General features: G+C 50.8%; 2 protein-coding genes and 1 long non-coding RNA gene across 4 annotated transcripts in view; 1 reads left to right on the top strand and 2 right to left on the bottom strand.

Annotated features, from left to right (window-relative positions):
* Positions 1 to 1,071: 1,071 nt before the first annotated feature.
* LOC136942196 (DNA-directed RNA polymerase II subunit RPB11-a-like) lies at positions 1,072 to 2,445 on the bottom strand. Its single transcript, XM_067235027.1, has 4 exons — positions 2,304 to 2,445; positions 2,012 to 2,101; positions 1,746 to 1,920; positions 1,072 to 1,524 (listed from the first exon to the last, which is right to left on the bottom strand). The coding sequence occupies exons 1-4, from the start codon at positions 2,354 to 2,356 to the stop codon at positions 1,489 to 1,491; spliced, it is 354 nt and encodes a 117-aa protein (XP_067091128.1). The 5' UTR covers positions 2,357 to 2,445; the 3' UTR covers positions 1,072 to 1,488.
* Positions 2,446 to 4,042: 1,597 nt separating this feature from the next.
* LOC136942428 (uncharacterized) lies at positions 4,043 to 5,187 on the top strand. Its single transcript, XR_010876596.1, has 2 exons — positions 4,043 to 4,193; positions 4,635 to 5,187. It is a non-coding gene; the product is annotated as an uncharacterized lncRNA (long non-coding RNA).
* Positions 5,188 to 6,946: 1,759 nt separating this feature from the next.
* The window catches only part of rassf7a (Ras association domain family member 7a), a 28,526-nt gene continuing 16,327 nt past the window's right edge, over positions 6,947 to 19,145 (bottom strand). For both annotated transcript variants that reach the window (XM_067235295.1, XM_067235294.1), the window contains exons 2-6: positions 13,960 to 14,154; positions 11,790 to 12,715; positions 9,269 to 9,440; positions 9,046 to 9,153; positions 6,947 to 7,278 (exon numbers count right to left, since the gene is read on the bottom strand). In XM_067235295.1, coding sequence (XP_067091396.1) covers positions 7,247 to 7,278; positions 9,046 to 9,153; positions 9,269 to 9,440; positions 11,790 to 12,715; positions 13,960 to 14,062 — 1,341 coding nt within the window. In that variant the 5' untranslated portion in view covers positions 14,063 to 14,154 and the 3' untranslated portion in view covers positions 6,947 to 7,246. The remainder of the gene's footprint in view (positions 7,279 to 9,045; positions 9,154 to 9,268; positions 9,441 to 11,789; positions 12,716 to 13,959; positions 14,155 to 19,145) is intronic.

Raw genomic sequence — 19,145 nt, 5'->3', positions numbered from 1 at the left:
ATATCCAATTGTGATCAATTGATTTAATTAAGAACAGATGGGATTATGCAACAGGATGTTTCTGGGTCTGTGTGATAGCTTGGGTCTGCTGAAATGTAGTTTTGGTGTGTGTGTGTAAGAATGCAGATGTCAGGCAAACTGACTTTGGAGGCAAGTTGGAGCACAAAGGGCCTCTGAGTAAAAGTGTCGGCCTGTGAGATAAGGTGGTTGGAGAATGTATCTTTTTTTGCTCATGCAACGAGTCAGACCATCTGGTCTGATACACCTTTGGATTTACGACACTCTCAAATCCCCCTTGGAGACCCTGACCCCCCTTCCTCGTCGGATGCCCCTTTTCCCCGTTGGAGACCCTGCCCCACCCGCCCCTGTGCTCATCAGACCTTGGAGTGGTCTGAAACCCCTTCTCCTGGAGAAACAGCCTCCCCCCTTCTTTCCCTGGAGACGCAGCTCCCACCACCCATACATCATTTGGTCCTTGAGACTCCCTATCCTGGAAACCCCCCCTCTTTGCCCATCACCAGACCTGTGGGTCTTGTCTGTCCCCCCATTTCATGGAACATCATACTCGCCCTGAATATCTAATTGGACACTACACTCCCGCCTTGTGGTTTTCGGACCAATCACCTGACAAACACCTCCCTCTCTTGGGGGTACAAGACCTGTCTCCCGAGGACAGGGAGACAGAATTTGGACTGGGTAGAACTCTCTCTGATTTCTGTCAAGACTACTTTCTCAACAAAGGCCTTCGTTTGATCCACTCTGTGACTCTGTTTCTGTGAAGCTGCATTGGCATCATCGACTGATTCACTGTACTAGACTAAGAACATCCAGTCCGGTATTTAACCTTGTATCATTCTCCACTACCCAGATTTTACACACTTTACAGCACTAGATCTACATTGCCCTGCTGCTGGCAACCCAGATTTTTGACCCAGTCCTGACTGTTCCCCTTTTGAGCCTGGAGCCCATTACGTAGGCTATATCACACTGAATGAGCAGTGACAGAATAATAGAGGACTTAATTATGTCCCTTGATCAGTCTCTTTCAATCAGTAGCAAATCCCATGCCAATACTGTTTTTAGGTTTATATAAAACAGGCAGTTTGCAGAACTGTTGACAGCTGTTTGACAACTCAAGGCAATGTTTTCTCAAGTGTAGAACAGTTTTACAAACCAGTGGGCACTTTATGGACAACGTTTGCTCTTATGTCCAACATAACACAGATATGAAAAGCTTCATGTATCGAAACAAGAAAAACAAACATTTAACAAAATATTACCTACATTATGCAAACATTTGTTAAGAAACTATCTTTTTATTACCATGACTTGAAAATAAACAAAGACATCATACTTTTCTTCAAGCAAGAATGTCATACAAGTATACGTGGGTGTTACAATTAGTCCACCCTCGATCCTTTTAAGAATGAGATCATTCAAGGTTCAAAAAAATCATAATAATGATTATTCAATGAGTGCCGGCAGTCTTCATTCGATCCCTTCCTGCTTGTCCTTGATAGAAACCTGAAACACAATAACATAATAAAGCAAACTGGTTGATGTCTCGATTCAAGAAGTGAGTATGGTTAGTCTGCTAAAAATGATACAATGAGCTAGTGTGTAGTTGACATGGTGAAAAACATTTCCAATCAAAAATGTATAGCATGACTGAAGCTGGTCCTTAGGAGTCTACAATAACACATTCTAATATCACTACTTGAGTAACTTGTTTTTTCTGCACTCACCCTGAACCTCTCCTCCAGCAGGGACAGTTCACTGATGAGATCGGTGATGGCATTGGTGAAAGCCTCCTGAGGACTGTAGTCGGGAGTGGTCTGAACACGGATAACAATCTTGTGCTCCAGAGGATGTGGAACTTTATAGCCAGCGAAGAGCACCTGGGGGTCTTTCAGCAGTTGTCTGTATGAAGAGCAACAGGAATTGCATGGGTTCCACACAGAAGTGTAACGTTTTCATTGAAGGACAGCCAGTATAGGCTATTAGTACTTACGATCTGATAATGTTCCCAAGTGTATGATCTTCTTTATTCAATGTGAAAAGACAAGCATTGGGAACTTTTGTGTCCTTTGTAATAGTTATTCTGTAAAACAAAACCACACAGGGGGGTTATAGCTAGCTACACATAATGAGACAGGTTGCTGGAAGTAATCATAAACAAACACAAAGCTTTAGGGCAGCTAGCTGGGCCAGTAGTAGATAGCTAGAGATAGTATGGTCCATGCTAAGTCGCTAGCTAAAATGTTTCGGATGCTGGCATATGAAAAGTAATGTCTGCAACTTACTTCTTTTCTCCTTCGAACAACAAAAATGACTCAAATGCAGGAGGTGCGTTCATCTTTCAGAAACTACACGGCAAGACGTAAGCTTGCCAGCAGAAAGGAGGAAGTTTGTACCTACCTACCAGGAAAGATGATAAATGCCGCTGGCTTTATACGGATTTCAAAATAAAAGATAAACATGCCACAATAATATAATGCTGTTCAAATGCAGTATTGGACAAATGCTTGTATATTATTTATTGGAGTCATTTATGTTATATTCTTGTGTGTATAATATACACATTTCAAATGAGGAATATTTACGTAGCCTATATATTTAAATTATATAGCCTACGTCACATCTGTATACAAATATATACAAGTGTAGTGTGAAGTTTTGCTTATAGAAACGTTGGTTGACTATATCCCTTTCTAAATGTCGTTGCATTATGTTTTCCATCTCCAATAATAAAATAAAAGGCACCGTAAACCTCCTTGGGTACTATAGGTATCTGTCGCCCCCTGTTGGACGTTGTAAAAAGTGCACGTTATATAAAACTGGACTTCTCGGACAGCTCGCCCTGATTTATTATTAAATGATGAACGGCAAAATTGTATCGTCCAGTCCTAACTGTTACCCTCAGATGCGCCCCCGTAACCAACGTTATTGTTTTCTATTCTATTAACTAAAAATTACAATGTCTCCCCTCCATTTGGTTGCGATATCAAGACAAATCTTTCACTTCGAGTGGTTTGTGCGCGAGCTCCCGCGAGGGGGTGCTTTTCCAGGCAGGGGTGCCCATGAGAGAACACCACCGGCACGTCTCTTTCAATATTCAGCAAATTCCATGCCAATCCTATGTTTAGGTGTAGGCTATTTAAACACCCAGTAGCTATAGGTAAACTTGGATTGATTGCTTTTTTACTAAGACACATTTACCTTAACATTTAACTTGGGGCTGTTATCTCACAATATCTTTTGTACGAGTACGACCATAACTGATTTAAAGTTATTACTTTCACGTATTCTATATACATCACATTATTATAAAACGTGTCAACTGTGAAACTGTATAAATGGCCTTTCCAAATGATTATAGTAGGCTAACTGTCAATTACGTTATATTAAACTGTGGACTGTTTCAAAATCCAGCCATGGACGCACTACCTCAATCAATCCATCAGTCTGTGCAATTTAGTATCGTACGAGCGCCACTATAGCCTACAATGGTGCTGCATCCTTGGTACGTGCACAACCACACTCGCCTCATGGCAACACTGTACACAAGCGAACAGAGTTCAACCACTTTCGATTGTACGGGTAGGGCGCTTTTTCTCAGTTTGGGTTAAAACGCATGTGCTTTGAATCCGATGACCAATCTTGCATCACAGTTCACCCAAATTAGTCAAGGGGAATCTTGTCCTGCACTCATTAATGTAAAATATTCCTGTCAGCAGGAAATAGATGACGTGAAAATGGTTCATTCCTAATGTAAGACGTGCAAAAATGAACGCACCGCACCCCAACTATAACTCAGAAATCCACCAAACCCATTGGCAGTGTGAAGCACGCCCATTCGACGTTGTCATTCGACTACTGTCTTTATAGGGCCGCCCATACAGCTCAAAGTGGAGGACTCACTGGCTTTATGAGACGTCAATAGCTGTGTTATTTGAATATACAGGTCAGGTTGCAGATGCAGGGGAGTGGGCAGGGCTGGTCGGGGTAGTGCAAGTGAATTGAACTTCTGCGTTGGTGTACATTGTATTCTTGAAATGCACCCAACTTAAAATTAAATGTTGTTATTACATTTGAAGGAAAATCATGTTAAGTTGTCGTGAGCATGGCTTGATGGCACCTATTATGGCACTTGAAAAGATTTTATATGTAAAAAAGAAAAGAAAACTTGACTGGTAAGTGTCCATCTTTTTATCTGCAATGTATTGTCTTAACATTTGTGATCATTAATAATGTTGATTCATGGTATTTTAAAAGGAATGTTTTTCTGTCATTTTTTGTCTGCTATTGTCATCTTGGATAATCTTTCGGCCGTGATAATTTAACAACGTGGACAGGTTAAAGAGGATGAGAGCATGCTGTTAAATAATAACAATAATAATTCATGATTTGTGTGGATGTGTCAAGTATAAATCAGACTGTTAGAGATAAACTTACGAATTATTTCTAAAAGTTTTAATGCAGCGTGCTCAGGCCACTTGTTCAGATTCCATGTTTATGATTGATTTGTTTCCTTGTACTTGTGGAGATATTGATATTATTATAAGTAGGAATAGTCTCGTATGCTAGGCCATTATAATTTGGCCTCATACAAAATAAATTGTTGTTCTCTACAGACCCGTGTGTTTGCATAGCAAGGGATTTCCATCTTTGGAATCTAAAAGCAGGTAAGCCACTGACTAACGCACATTGCGCCAGTACCTTATTCCACTGTGCGTGTGACAGCGGCTAACCTGTTTTTGGAGTTACCTCTGCGTCTCACCGTGGGAACGGCCCTCTGTCCGGCCAGACCCATTCGAATCGACCGAACGTTCGCAAGTTCATCATGTCCTATTCAGAATGTGGGAATTGGTCTGTTTGTCTGCCGCCCTCCTTGTGGCCTTCCAGGGTACTGTTTCCTAATTAATATCAAATTAGCCTCTATGTATGCACTTCTAAAACTAAAATAACCATGGAGCGCAAATCCAAATAATTACTCCTGAAGTCAGGACTCAGTCCACTGAGGATTTGTGAATACTGTTTGGTTTAGTTAACTCTTCTCAACACTTAACCTGTAACCATATCTGTAACTGTACACAGTGTACTTTTCCATTTTCCATGTCAATGCCAACGTGTATGAAGTGAACATTGTATCCCAAAGGAGACCCAGTAAACTTTGTTGAAATCAAATGAGCCCATAGGCACTGTCATTTCTTATTTGATGTGTTAAGGCCTTGTGATGTGTGAGTGGTCAATCTAATGGCCCACTACATGACTCAGTGTGACACATTGGAACAGATAAAAGCTGTGTGTCAGACTCCTTTACAGCGTCCTGACCCCTCATGGGCTGGTGTGGACGTGCCGGGGCTCACTCCTCCTGCTAATATGGCCTTATCCTGAACACACCCTACAGTATATGAGCATATGTGATGACATCACGGTGACATGTAGTGCCATGCTATCTCCCCTGTGCTAGCTCTCATATTACATTGGCTTTGCTGAATCTTTTGCACTTTTAGCACATAAGTGATGAACTGTTCAGCAGCCTAACGTCATGGTTAATCATCCCAGATTGATTAAAAGGGGACTGACTGTATGTTGTATGGCACTGGACCATTCTGAGTCAAGGCCATGCCCACTTCATTCCATCCTGTATGTGTTGATACAACAATCTTAAATTGTCAATGTTTTCATGTTCATGATATTGCTGTCCAGGGATGTTTGGGGTTTGGGAAACTGTGTGTGTGTGGTGTATAAGTGCAACTATGTCTACAACGGTAGTGTCTTCAAGCCACGGACAGGAATTCCATAAAGAGAACTGGAGCCTTATCATTGATAATCCCAATGAAGAAAGAAAGAAATACACATTTGTTTGTGTTTGGGCCTCCGTAGATGGTCACAGGACTGTCCAGATTGTGGGAACTGCAGGGATTTGGGGCTTATCTAGCCTCATCCAAGCCAGACGTCCCCCGATCTTATCTCCATAATCCAATCCCACATAATCAATCTTAATATGAAAACCGTGTAGGTATTTAAAGAAGGTCTGGTACAAACAGTTGTACCTGTCATTGTCACCAAATTCCCAATCAAGGGTTGAAATACTTCTGTATTAAGAATCTGCTGACACAAGGTAGAGCAAGGCTTAACAAGAGCTGGATGGCAAGACATGCAGGCACCGAAAGTCAAACTGACATTTCTATAGGCCTTTTCTGGGATTCCAGCTAAGACGTGTGAGTTGGGACAACATATTTAGAGAGCGAGACAGTTCCCACGTGTGTGTGGCGGTGGTTCTATTGTCTCTCTGAGGTAAACAAATATCCGAAAACTAAATGTCCCGGCTCGTAAATACTTAAAGAGCAGAAAACACTGCAAATCCTGAAGGAATTCTGAAGCCCTAGAACCAACCAAGTGAGGATTAAAGAAGACCCTCCTTCTCCAGGAACATTAAATGTGTATCAGTCAGCCATCTTGAGTGTGTGCATGTGTCAGCCCTGGCAGCAGCTGGTAGGGTAGGTCAGGATCTGTACTGTACATATGCTACTGTGTTATATCACCTCCCCCCCAGCTCCTCCCCACCTCCCTCTATGGTAACTGGTAACAGGAAGTAGGCTACATCTCATTTCCTTCATCACCCGGAGAACCCCTGTGACAACACCTCCTATAGGCCAGCTGTGAAGCACGCCTTCAGCTGTTGGTCCAATCACAGGACCTTATATCATACGACTTTCCACAAGGACTGACAGGACTGTAGCTGCACCTATAATGTATTGATAAGGCATTTCATATGGAAGCTACAGAGATGGTGACTGGCACCATTAGTCTGCTGCTCTGTCTTGGTGGTCTGTCAAGGTCCTGCCAACTCATGTGATTCCCATCCAGGAGGCAGCATGGTGTGAGGATTCTCCTGCTCCCCACTCACTCATATCAAAACACCACAACGGGGTTATCTAAAACAATGCACATGTTTCTTTTTTATTATTATGACATTTAAATACACATACAGTAAAGGAAATATTCCTCTAGGTAAAAGTTTCCTAAAATTATTTCACATTTGATACATACTTTGCAGTGTACAGTAGCAAAAAGTGCCGTAAATATATTTCTGTATATACATTCTGTGTACAATGTGGTAGTGAATAAGGACAGTAGTTACAGAGACAGTTGACAGTGGGGGTTAAACAGGAGCTGGTGGTGACAGACAGTAAACAGTGAACAGTGAACAGTGTCCCTTGGCCCTGTGGTCCTTGTTCTATCTCCATGAAGACTCTCTGGATGTCAAGACTGCAAGACACACAAAAATAAGCGGGGTGATGCTTGTTGGGCGTTCTTTGAGAACACAGTTTACTGGTAGAGCGCAAGGCAACGGGTGAGCTTGGTGAATGAACGTTGTAAAGCATGCCTCAGAAGGCTAGGTTAGAAGTCGCCCTTAGCCACTGATACCAGGTCTGGTCTTTTTTATTCATCCATCAAACTATCTGATTGTTTGTTGGACAGTCTGATACCAGATCTGTGGCTGGGGGTGACTTCTAGCTGAGAGGTGTGGCTCTAAGACACGGAAAGGGGTGGAAACTTCAGGTTGAATAAATAAAATAGAAAAACACCTTGTGATTCATAGCAATAGCAAAGAAACACCCCAGATACCACCTAGCAACCGGGAGAGAGGAGAGACACACCCTCACACACACATTGACCTGTCAGGCTGGCGAAGAATGAGCACGTGAAGGGCACCTGTATGTTTTAGTAGGGCGTTTAGTATACATTCTAAAGGTTTAATACCGTGGTCAGCAGTTATCCTGGAACTATGCTTCGGGCCAGGTCAAGCACTGACGGGTCAACGGTTAGATGTGGTCGGGTAAAGGTCAGCCACGGAAAACCTCCAGATAACATCAGACTGAATACAAGCCATGGTCCATTATTGATACATGTCAAAAGCATTCTTAGCTAGTGAGGAATCATTGTTTTGAAAAACGCTGATTGGAAGCTCCACCAATGGCATGGGGTTGTCTGGAGTGTTTTAGCGAGGGAGAGACAGCAGAGGGCCTTTGCATGTATCCAGAAAGGGCCCATGGCTTCTCACAGGGGAAGAGAGAGGGGACGGTGCAACACACTGTGCAGAGCCCAGAGAGCTCGGCTCTGTCTTTGGAAGTCGACAGGTCACCACCGTACAGCGCAGGACCAAACCTCCACACAGACACGTTTCACACAGGCGAACATCCGCAAACGTCCTCCTCGTATCTCTCCGTTACACCGGTCCCGTAGCTCTCTCGGCCCCGGCGGCCAGTCCTCTGAACTTACAGTCGGAACGTTTGCTACGGTCACCGCCGGACGCAGGACGGGCTAACGCGGCGAGGGGGTTTCTGAGGCGTCACTGGAAAACAGTGCTGTCGTGTCGAGGGTGGGAGACCCCCAGTCCACCTGTGTGACTGGGGGGAGAGGGCGGGGGGAGGGGGGAGGAGGGGCAGGAGGTGCTCACGAGTGTCCGAGTACAGCTGGAGCAGCCCCGGGCCACGGCTACCGTTTGTCCAGAAAAGAGGGGGGGGGGGGGGGGGGGGGGAGGAAGAGAGGTATGGGGAGAGAGAGAATGAGAAAGGGAAACAGAAAGACAAAGAAGAAGGAGGTTGAAATGCATCCGAGGCGGAAGAGAAGAAGTGACACGCGTGTGAGGAACAGACGGCACCCAGAGAAGGTGAGGCAGTGACAGGAGAAGGAAGTTAGGAGCAGGAAGTTAGAAGCCTGGTAAACCCATTAGCATGGCAGCGTAAGGGCAGCATTAGGCACGGGGGGGGGTCAGAGTTGACGGAGGAGGAGCCAGCGAGCTCCACCCCTCTGGATCAGAGGGGCGTGGCCACTCAACATGGGGCAAGCAGAGACGGGGTGGGGAGGGGGGTGGGGGCACGGAGGGAGGGGCTGATTGACGGGCACACCGGCGGACGGGAGGGGCCCGGGGCGAGGGAGGGGCAGAGCAGGTAAAGAGACGGGGATCTGAGGGCAGTAGAGGTGCAAGGCTGGGGAGGGGCGGGGGAGCGGAAGGATCTCACACATACACACCCTCAGGGTTGAGACTGGACACCAGCGGGTTCTGCAGGTTGCGGGGATGTCCTAGGAACTGCTTGGCCGTGGGCCGCGGAGGAGACTCCGACGGGCGCAGGGACAGGCCTGGAGATGAGACACACAGCTGGAGAGATGGGCATCGCTCCATACAAATCTTTGGATCAGCCTGTATTGTGTGTGCATCAGCCTGTGTGTGTGTGTGTGTGTGTGTGTCCCCTACCTCCGTTCCTGTAGCCCTCCTGCAGCAGGGCGGACAGTTCCAGCTGCTCCAGCTCGTGGAGGTCTGTGCGGGAGTGGGAGTGAGCCGGCAGGACCCCAGCCTGCTGGATGAACTGCTGCAGGTTACACTGCCTCAACTCCTTGTTCAGCTCCTCCAGGTCCTCCTGCTTGCTCTGGGGACAGGAGGGAGAGGGAGCAGGGGGGAGAGAGAGCAGGGGGAGGGAGGAGAAAGAGCAGGAGGGAGAGAGAGGAGAGGGAGCAGGAGGAAGGCCGGAGGGAGAGAGAGCAAGGGGGGGGGGAGCCAGAGGAGGGAGGTAGAGGTGGTGGGGTGCGAGAGGTGGGCAGGGGGCATCAGGAGGGGGGGGGCGGGGAGGCAGAGGAGGAGAGAGTCAGATGGTGTCTATTCCTCACAGTCTACCTCTAGACCTCAACCTACCCCTCGATCACAACATCACTCGTTGTGCATTGTGTAAGGTATTCCAAAGAGCAGAGACCCAATGAGCGGAATGAGATGTACTTTACATAGTACACCCATTATTAGTGATAGGTTTTATTATAGGAATCTTGCCGATTGGCCACCAGAGGGCAGCAGAGCACCACTGATCTCAGAGGTTTGACATTTTAAATATTCCACTTCATCACCCTTCATTCATCCACTTGTAAACAATCTGCCCATACAAGCAGCCACCAGCTTCCTGTATATGAATACAGCTCATCACCCTGACCAGCTGTACATCCACTGTAGGCCACAAGTCAGCACCTGTCTGTCTTCTGGGAGGTGGATGCAAGTCTATGGGCTGGAGGTCTACCAGCCTGTTAGGTTAGCTGATGGATGAGATATATGTAGCTGTGAAGACCCTCGCCTTAACCCTCCACCCCTGACGGATTAAACACCGATGCACACAAACACACTCATCGATCAGCCTGTATCGACTATCCAGCTGGGTGAAGTCTATGATTCAGAACACATCGACTCCACCCCCCGTAACCCACACGCGAACAGACACACACACCCAGACACACACACACCACATACGTAATTGATCCTGTGTAGATCAAGCCAGCTGACACACTCATTAAACTAATGACAGCAGCCCGGAACTCATCTATATCATCATCCTCCTCTCCGACAGCTGGTCCACCTTAGGGTACCCCCCCCCCCCCCCCAAGCCCCGCCCCTGTCCGTGAACGGGAGCTCAACAGAGCTTGATCCTGCAGCTTTACCTTCTCTCGAGGTGTCGACAGCACATTGGAACGGTTAAGCTGAACGCCTAGGCGTCAACTATCCTGCTAGCACATCAACAATGCGTGCGGTCCCGCGTGGCCAGTGTTGTGGTGGGATGCAACTTGTGTTTTGTGACACGCGTGTTGTTCTCGAACGCATCCTCAAGGCTACTTGGCAGGCTAGTTGGCATACGTGGAGCCCCCCCCCCAGTTGCTGTCTCCTACGCAGCCATCGCCGAGTCGGACAGACTAGGCTGTAACTCTGGGTTTAGATCCCCCACAGGCAGTCATCCTCCCATCAAGATAACGGACTGACTCCAAATAAGCTTTTTATCGTCTTCTAATCAGTACCAGAGCCAGCAGCACAGCTGTAGACATCCAAGACGAGTTCCAGTAGCTGAAGGGGTGCCAAAGACTTCGTGTAAGTTCTAATATGCTACCTATATTAACCCCCTCGTACAACACACAAGGCTTAGTCAAAAAGGATTGGTCACTAAGGGAACAAGGACTATTCTTTACTAACGTGATGCTATCTAGGTTACTTTTGCATTTGACACCAAAAATATTACAATCTCTCTCACGTCACATCCAGGCAGTCTTCCAACACAGCTGTTAGGTCTAGTCGCGTCTTGGTCTGGGTCTGAGAGAGCGGAACTGGGCCCTGTTCTAAGTAGATCAGCCCTGGTGTTGGGTTTCACGTGGAACAAGGGGAGGTTATGTTTCATCTCTAACTGGGTTAGCCTTTCATTTACAGCACAGCCATGACAGAGACACACAGGGCCAACTGTCAGCTAACACAGAGTTTCTCACCAGGGCTGAGGCCGGCCAAGAAAAAAAGCTCTCCCGCTATTCATGAACGATCTTTATTCTGTTTCTTTTCGTTTTTTTTTTTTTTTGAAATTTCAGATACAAGAATACAAGGTAACGCAGATAGGGTCATACACAACGCAATGCTGACAGACACTGAACTTTGAGAGCAGAGAAAACCTGCCAGGCCAGTCAAACAGGTTCACCAACAGGGTTCAACAGTACAACACAGTTATAGAAAGCGATGGACAAGTACACAATGTCATTCATGATCATCTGTTTCCGGGTAAATATAACTTTTCCAAGTCATTTTTGGAGTGTCTTTTCAATCGTATGAGTTTTTGATGCCTCCCAAGTGACTGTCCATTCACTGGCGAGTGTGTGTGGTGGCCTGTGCTGCAGTGTGATAGGCTATGGGAGGTAGGGGGAGGTCCTACACTAAGTAGGAGGGGCTAAACCCCTCTTTCCAGGGCCCTTCCCTCTATCCTTACCTGCAGCATAGACTCCGCCTTCCCCAGAGCCCTGTTCATCTCCGATAACTCCGCCTCCAGCTCCTCGCCGTGCTTCTCCTGGCTCTGAAGCTCCACCTTCGCGGCGCTCACGGACTCCTCAGGCCCCATCTGATTGGGCCCCCCAGCCGTGGCCCCGCCCTCCCGGCTCTCCTGTTGGATCTCCTGCTCCAGGTGGGCGGAGCGAGCGTCGAGGTCGTGGAGCCGCCGCCCGCAGTCGTCCATCTTGGCGTGGAGCTCCCCCAGTCGCCTCTTCATCCCATGCTCCCTCTCCGCCTCGGCCTGCAGCTCCTCCTCCCAGAACTGCTCGTATGCCAGCTCCGCCTGGTTCCTCCTCACCGCCTGATCCAGAACCTCCAGCTCCTCCTGGAGTCGGGCCTCCGGCACAGGGGAGGCAGAGGGGACCGGCGAGGGACGCTCCCAGGCTCGGGACTCCCTCTCCAGGGTCTCCAGCTGGGCCTCCATGGCCCTCAGTCTCTCCTGCTGCTGGAGAACCTGGCGGAACACCTCCTCTTTGGACGGGCCCGCCGGGGGCGAGGGGCTGGGGGACGGGGGATGGGGGACGGGGCTGGGGGAGGCCCTCTGCTCTGGGGAGGAGTCATGTGGGGACCTCCGTACCTTGGTTCTGGGGGAGGTGGAGGGGCCCAGGTTGAAGGTGAGGGACTTCTTGGGCTGGGTGCGTTTGGGCAGTTCTGGCTCCGGGTGTTTGGGAAGGGTCAAAGGGCTGGGCCGGTCCTGGTTGGGCCCGGCGACGTCACTGCTGCTGGGTCCGGTCCGGCGCAGGACGAACTGGACTTCGTTTCCGTGTTGGCCCAGCTTGGCCAGGGACTCCAGGGGCCTCTCTGTGGCTAGCAGCTGCCTCTCACTGTCCCTGAGGCGCTGGATCAGCACATAGCGACCCGTCTGACCTGAGGGGAGGACAGATGAAAAGAGAGGGAAACAGAAAGTGGGAGGGACAAAAGGAGAAGGGGTTAGAACAAAGAAATGCACAGAACAAGCACGATGTTGACAGACAGCTGACAGCAACAGAGATAACACAGGAGGTGGACACCCAGACCTAATCACCTGACCTAATCACCTGGTCTACCCTTGGAATCCAAACGGAGATTAAAGACACATAAGACATTAAAGGTCATTTGTTAAACAAAACATCCAATCAATAAACACATATGTGATGTGAGGGTATTCGTCTGTATTTCCTGTCAGGTTTGGTTAGAAGTTCTGGGTCTAGATGGGATTATCCAAACATTTATCTTCAATTTGTCAGCATAGAGAACTGGCTCTTTAACCAATGGTGAGTAAGACTTATTACACAAGATATAAAAATGTTCAAACAAACTCATTTGTAGCAGGGCTGTGAAATGAGGACGACGCCTCCCTGGTGCCCTGGCAGGCAGGCAGTGTGGTGGAAGAAGGGGGGAGGCAGACAAGGGGGAGGGGGGAACAAGGAGGAGGCAGGGTGGAAGAAAGGAGGGAGGAAGCAGGTGGGTGGCAGCTACATGTGGCGTTCTCTGGTACTCTGGAGTATATCTTAGCTCCTTAGTTTAGGCTCCTGCAGCCTCTGGATATTGAGACAAGCCACGCTGACCCCTGGCTGCTTACCTAGCACCTAGCCCCCTGGGCTCCTAGCCCCCTAGGCTCCTAGCCCCCTAGGCTCCTAGCCCCCTAGGCTCCTAGCCCCCTAAGCTCCTAGCCCCATGGGCTCCTAGCCCCCTAGGCTCCAAGCCCCCTGGGCTCCTAGCCCCCTAGGCTCCTAGCCCCCTAAGCTCCTAGCCCCCTGGGCTCCTAGCCCCCTAGGCTCCTAGCCCCCTAAGCTCCTAGCCCCATGGGCTCCTAGCCCCCTGGGCTCCTAGCCCCCTAGGCTCCTAGCCCCCTAGTCTCCTAGCCCCCTGGGCTTCTTTGTCCTGTTAATGAGGGTTGGAAATAGGTATTTAAAAACAGATCCATCTTGTTTTTCTAAAAACTTCAGTGAGTTTCACCCCATACTGCTCACACAGGTTCTTGTGTTGCTAAAGGCTGTATGGAGTGGGTAGTCTCTCACTGGCCTGTCTGGTCTTTTAAGTACACCTGAGTTAGGCTCCCAGGTACAGAAGACAAGTGTATCAACAGCTGCTACGAAACACAGACAGGAAGTGAGTCCTGACATACTTACCAATAGCTTGGGCAAGAGCGATGACCACATCCTGGCAGGAGGTCTCCTCTGATAGGCCACATACGACCCGCACCACTCCATCCACCCACACCTTCAGCTCCATGTGAGCAGGCCGGGCGTCGCTCACGGTTCAGTTCAGCTAGGCACGCTTTGGCTCGGCCCGGCTCAGCACAGCATGGCCCGCGCTCGCTCTCTCTGCAGGGGAAACAGACCAGACGGGACCGTTAGACTTAGCCAGCGTCTCGGAACTCGGAAGTTGGCAGAGTTCAAACTATAGTGCTGTGTCACCACAGTTTCTAATACAAACATAAAGTGCTGAATCCTGGCCAGCTGATTTGGAGGCTCGCTGTGGAAAGAGTTTGAACAAAAGCCTGACGACATGAGTCATAGTCACAAGAATGACACGCGTCGTGTTTAGCTTTGAAACACGGGGAAAAGCAAACAGGGCCGTGAAAAAGTCAACACAAAAGACCAAAGTCGGATGACACACAAGAGGCTGTTGCTAATTGAAACACGAGCCACAGGCCGCTGTGTGACGAACAGCCGGCTCGTTACCCATCCCCTGCTGACGATCTAGGCTAGCGGAGCTTGGCGTCCTCCCTCTCCTCCTCGCCCTATACGCTACAGCCCCTCGTTGACGTCAGCCGGGCTGCTTGCGTGTGTGGGAGCCTGTCGGTCGTGACTGAGATGTTGACTCGCAGCCCGCTGGGCTCGGGGGGAAGGAGGCGGCAGCGGGGCTTGGTTCCGCTCACGTCCTGTCGGGTCGGAGGAGGAGGCCCGGTGGTACCTCTGGACCCGAGGGCACCGCGGCCGATCTGTGACCCAATTAGACGCCCGGCTGCACACCTTCAAAGGCCGTACGACGGCTTAGTGCCGAGGGGAGCGGACAGGAAGACTGGAGAGGCTAAGGAACTGGATGGTTTGTGCATGCATGTGTGTGTGGGTGTGTGCATGCGTACAGTAGGCACATAAGTGTGTGTGTGTGCATTTGTGTGTGTGTGTGTGATCCGCTTTGAGGAGTCTCAGCAGGAACTGAGTATCTTGGCCGAGACATCCCGGTGTACTCATGGCAGAGCAGCAGGTATTAAGCCTGAGGTCTGGGAGGAACATTTACAACCGTGAGGAAGGAACAAGGACGAACCCACCCTCCGACACACCGTTTATGAGTGCGCGTAAAATAAGGCAATGACCAAACCTTCATTTATTCATACGACCAAAAGCCTCTGGCAACTGTACATAACCTAACTAGGCTAGGTGGTGTACGTGGGAGATATAAAAATATATTTGGGCTTGTGTAAGTAGAACAAGCCCAGCCAGAGAGCCACTGGCTGGTTTCGAGGTGTTTGGCTCAAATCCTCCATTATCCTCCTCTTATTCAGAGCTGGCTCTGCTCCAGTGCCCGTCTACAGGGGAGCTGCCTCAGAGGAATGCTGACTTCATCTGCCTGACCAGGACATCTTGCCGTCTAGATACCCCACCACCCAAAACCTTCCCGCTCGTTTCCCTACCCTGCCTGGTCCGTCTGTCCGTTCATCTGCTTGTCTGCCTGCTTGCCTGCCCCCAACCCCCCTCTTAGAACTTGACCTGGCCCCCTCTAACCACCACCTCCACCCTCATCTGGTATTTTGAGGCAAAACAGCCAGCGACCTGAGGGCAGACGGGGCTTGTGATGTGGCAACATCTCCCGGTACATGACAGCATTACACCCGGCACAGAAGGAATGCCACAGACATGTGAACAGTATCCGTCATCAGGATATGGGATGGGGGGGGGGGGGGGAGGGGGGGAGGCGGAGGTGAGAGTCAGCCTTGATCCCTCACCAAAAACACTTTCATCTCCCTGCTCCTTTTCTACCCCGAATGGGACCCAGGTGCTTCTGAAGGAATGTGATATCCGGGGGGGGGGGGGGGGGGGGGGTAGTGCTTTTCAAACAACATTTCGACACCGTTCAAGTCGCAGGTGAAGAGCGGCCGAGGTGTTTTACCTCTGCGACTGCACACTGCACCGTGTTGCAACAGCCATGAGCTCACGGGGGCCAAAGTGTAGCCCGACCTGTAGATAAGGCAAGACCATTCCACTGAAGGTTACCTGCTGTGCCGTACTCCCTGTACAGGAAGTGGAAAAACCCCATTCCAATCCAAACAGCCCTGTTGTGCTCCCCCCTGTCCCTCACACCAGTATCGGTCAGACTCTGTTCTCAGCACACTGGAATGCTGCCTCACAGGCCTCTGCGAGAGAGAGGCGAGCAGACGGGACGGCAGGCAGGGTAACAGGTAGGCCGACTTCTCTTTGTGCAGGGGAAGAACTCAAGACTGTGACACGCACACGTGAAATCCAAGATGGCATCTGGGAGAACGCCAGCGCTCAGAGAGCCTCTCGCGTCCTTTCCTTGTCTCCTTTCCTTCAGCAGTTCCAGCCACAGGATGGAACTGGCTCTCCCTCCCTCTCTCTCCCTCTCTCTCCCTCCCTCTCTCTCCCTCCCTCTCTCTCCCTCTCTCTCTCTCCCTCCCTCCCTCTCTCTCTCTCTCCCTCTCTCCCTCCCTCCCTCTCTCTCCCTCTCTCTCCCTCCCTCCCTCTCTCTCTCTCTCTCTCCCTCTCTCTCTCTCCCCCTCTCTCTCTCTCCCCCTCTCCTCTCACCTGCCAGACTCGGATAAACAGATAAACGAGAGGTGAGACTGTAAGGGTGTTTGTGTCTGGTCGTCAGTCACCTGGTCCCTGCGTCAGCCTGGGACCTGCATGCTTCATGCCCGGAGGCGTCCCTCTCCCACGCGCATCCTCGCGTCGGAGAAATGTGATCGACCCCGCCGGCAGCTTAGCCACGCTAGCAGACCAGGCTCAGAGGGGGCCGTGTGTTCTCACGGTTACTGGCACGACAGACGGAAACACAATGCCAGCACCCGCTACAGCTATACCCTGCTGATCTGGCAACTGTGAGGCGGACTACATACTTGACTGAACGAGGCTGTGAAACTGGGGCTGGTTTCGAGCGAGAGGGCCGTGTCGTTTCTTCGACCGGAGGTGTCCCGAATGACCACATCCGCATTCCCATCCTGCGCTGTGCTCCACGCCCCAGCAGTACCAGGGCCCGGCACCGCCCCCACCACACCCCACCCAAACACCAGGCCCATCCACCACTGAGGGGTCCCCGTTCTCCACCCCACCCACGATGTCTATCCAGACCACGAGGCCCAGCACATCTTCAGCCCAGGCCAAGACGCACAGAGTATAAAGAGAGAGGGGGGGAAGGGGGCTGTGGTCTCCAGACCAGGGCCCTTCCCCTTCCTTCCTGCTCATCCCCCCCATCCGCCACCTCTCCCTCCCTCCCTCTCTCTCTCTCTCTCTCTCCCTCCCTCTCTCTCTCTCGTCACTCTTTCCCTGGCCCAGCCCTCCGTCTCCCTCTCTCGTCTCTGTCTAAATGACAGGCCTGTGGTGGAGAGGGTGAAGGGTGTGGATGAATCGGCCGAGCCTAGCCGGTCTGCCACCCCGGATGAGCCCCAGCGTCGGGGCCGGAACAGCAGACCTGTCTCTGGACAAGCAGAGCATGATGAGGCATCAATCTGTCTCCATATGCACAACCCAGCTGCTCACAACATGGAACACACACACACACACATCACTTGCACGGATGGGCACACACATATACACCCGCACGCATGCACACACACACACACACAAAGACCAATAGACACACACAAACCCACGCCAAGCCCATGACCCTAGTTTCCACAGAAAAAGACGGATTGCTTGCGGTTAGTCATCGAAAAAAGTGGATGACATATCAGAGGATGAAGGGTGAAGACAAAGCCGCAGCACCTTGTGGAGCAAGCTCTCACCTCAGGCCCAGCAGAACAAGCCTGAACTCCATCTGGTGTGTGTGTGTGTGTGTGGGGGGGGTGATACAGTGTGTCCACAGAGAAGGAAAGAGAATGGAGAGGCGTGCCTTTTATCTTTACGAGGCCATGCTTGGCCTGCTCCCCGGGGTGAATCACCCCGCCCCCGCCCCGCCCGGCGTACACACAGAGCACTGTTCCACTGAGGAGCAGCGCCATCTCCCCCCCCCTCGCATGGGCCACGACGACACTGAGGGGAACAAAGGCCACACACACACGCAGACACACCATCCTTGACACACAACCCATTTTGCTATCCGTGTTTGAGTATCAGTACCCCCCCCCCCCCCCCCCCCCCCCCCCCCCCCCCACCCCCCCAGTCCTAGCCTTCTACAGTCCAGTCCAGTGCTTTACACAGTGACATAATTAGCCCCATTGTGGTGGACAGGGCCCGGCCAGGCTGAGCTCTCTGTGCCGGCCAGCTCCCGCACAGAGACACAGAGACGGGTCTCAGAGACCGGGCACTGGCCCGCCTGGCACCATCTGTCCCGTGGAGACGCGTTGTTATAGCGAGCACGGGAACACCGTCCTCCTCTTCCTCCTCCCTCGCGCTCGGTTCGGCCGTCTGCTCCCCTGACAGGAGGTTTTTTTATTGCCGCTCCCGCTCCCTCCCCACCATGTGTTAGACTGATAACACTAATAAAAGTGAGCGCGAACGCCGTGGTGTCCTCACCGACCTCCTCGTCTTCCATCTCCCCCCCCCCCCCTCCCCCTCTCTCCCCTCTCGTCCTCCGGTCTCCTGACACGTCTGTGAGGCGGGACATATCCAGGCTCGGGGGGGGGGGGAGTTTGTCGTAGGTGGAGGGCGGGCTGACGCCTGCCTGTCCTGGACATGCCCGCGGTCGGCAGGCTGGTGTGCAGCGGCGGCTCTTTAATATCATGTCATTATCTCCTCTCCGGAGCAATTAGACCTCCTTTCTCGCTGGGAGGCGCAGAGTGACTCCTGTGGGTACTGCCTCTTCCACCCCAGCCCCCTCCTCCCTCCTCTCAGCTCCACACACACACACACGACCTATAGCACTGACTCTTATTGGATTTACTGGTCCAGAGGGGACCCAGCACAGTGTATTGAGCTGTATTACCATCACTGTCACCAGGGCTCTCTACACAGGTGACTAGGGTCTGCCTGTTTGACAGTCTGCATGGACATGATGGATTCCTTTAACCTGCCTGCTTCTGTCTCTGCCTGCCTGCCTGTCTGTCTGTCATAACAGGGAGTGGTCTGCCTTGTAGAGAGATTTGAGGATCAGAGCCTGCCCAGCCTCAAACACACACTTTGATTGGAAGAACCACAAG

This window comes from Osmerus mordax, chromosome 4, assembly GCF_038355195.1.
Source record: "Osmerus mordax isolate fOsmMor3 chromosome 4, fOsmMor3.pri, whole genome shotgun sequence".
NCBI lineage: Eukaryota > Metazoa > Chordata > Actinopteri > Osmeriformes > Osmeridae > Osmerus > Osmerus mordax.
This window is presented reverse-complemented; position numbering and strand designations above follow the sequence as displayed.

Excerpts from the sequence above, each read along its gene's own strand:
- LOC136942196 (XM_067235027.1), bottom strand. The coding sequence starts at position 2,356 with ATGAACGCACCTCCTGCATTTGAGTCATTTTTGTTGTTCGAAGGAGAA. Across the intron at positions 1,921-2,011 it reads CTTGGGAACATTATCAGATC|ACAACTGCTGAAAGACCCCC; the intron begins GTAAGTACTAAT and ends CTCTTCATACAG. Across the intron at positions 1,525-1,745 it reads TGCTGGAGGAGAGGTTCAGG|GTTTCTATCAAGGACAAGCA; the intron begins GTGAGTGCAGAA and ends ATTGTGTTTCAG.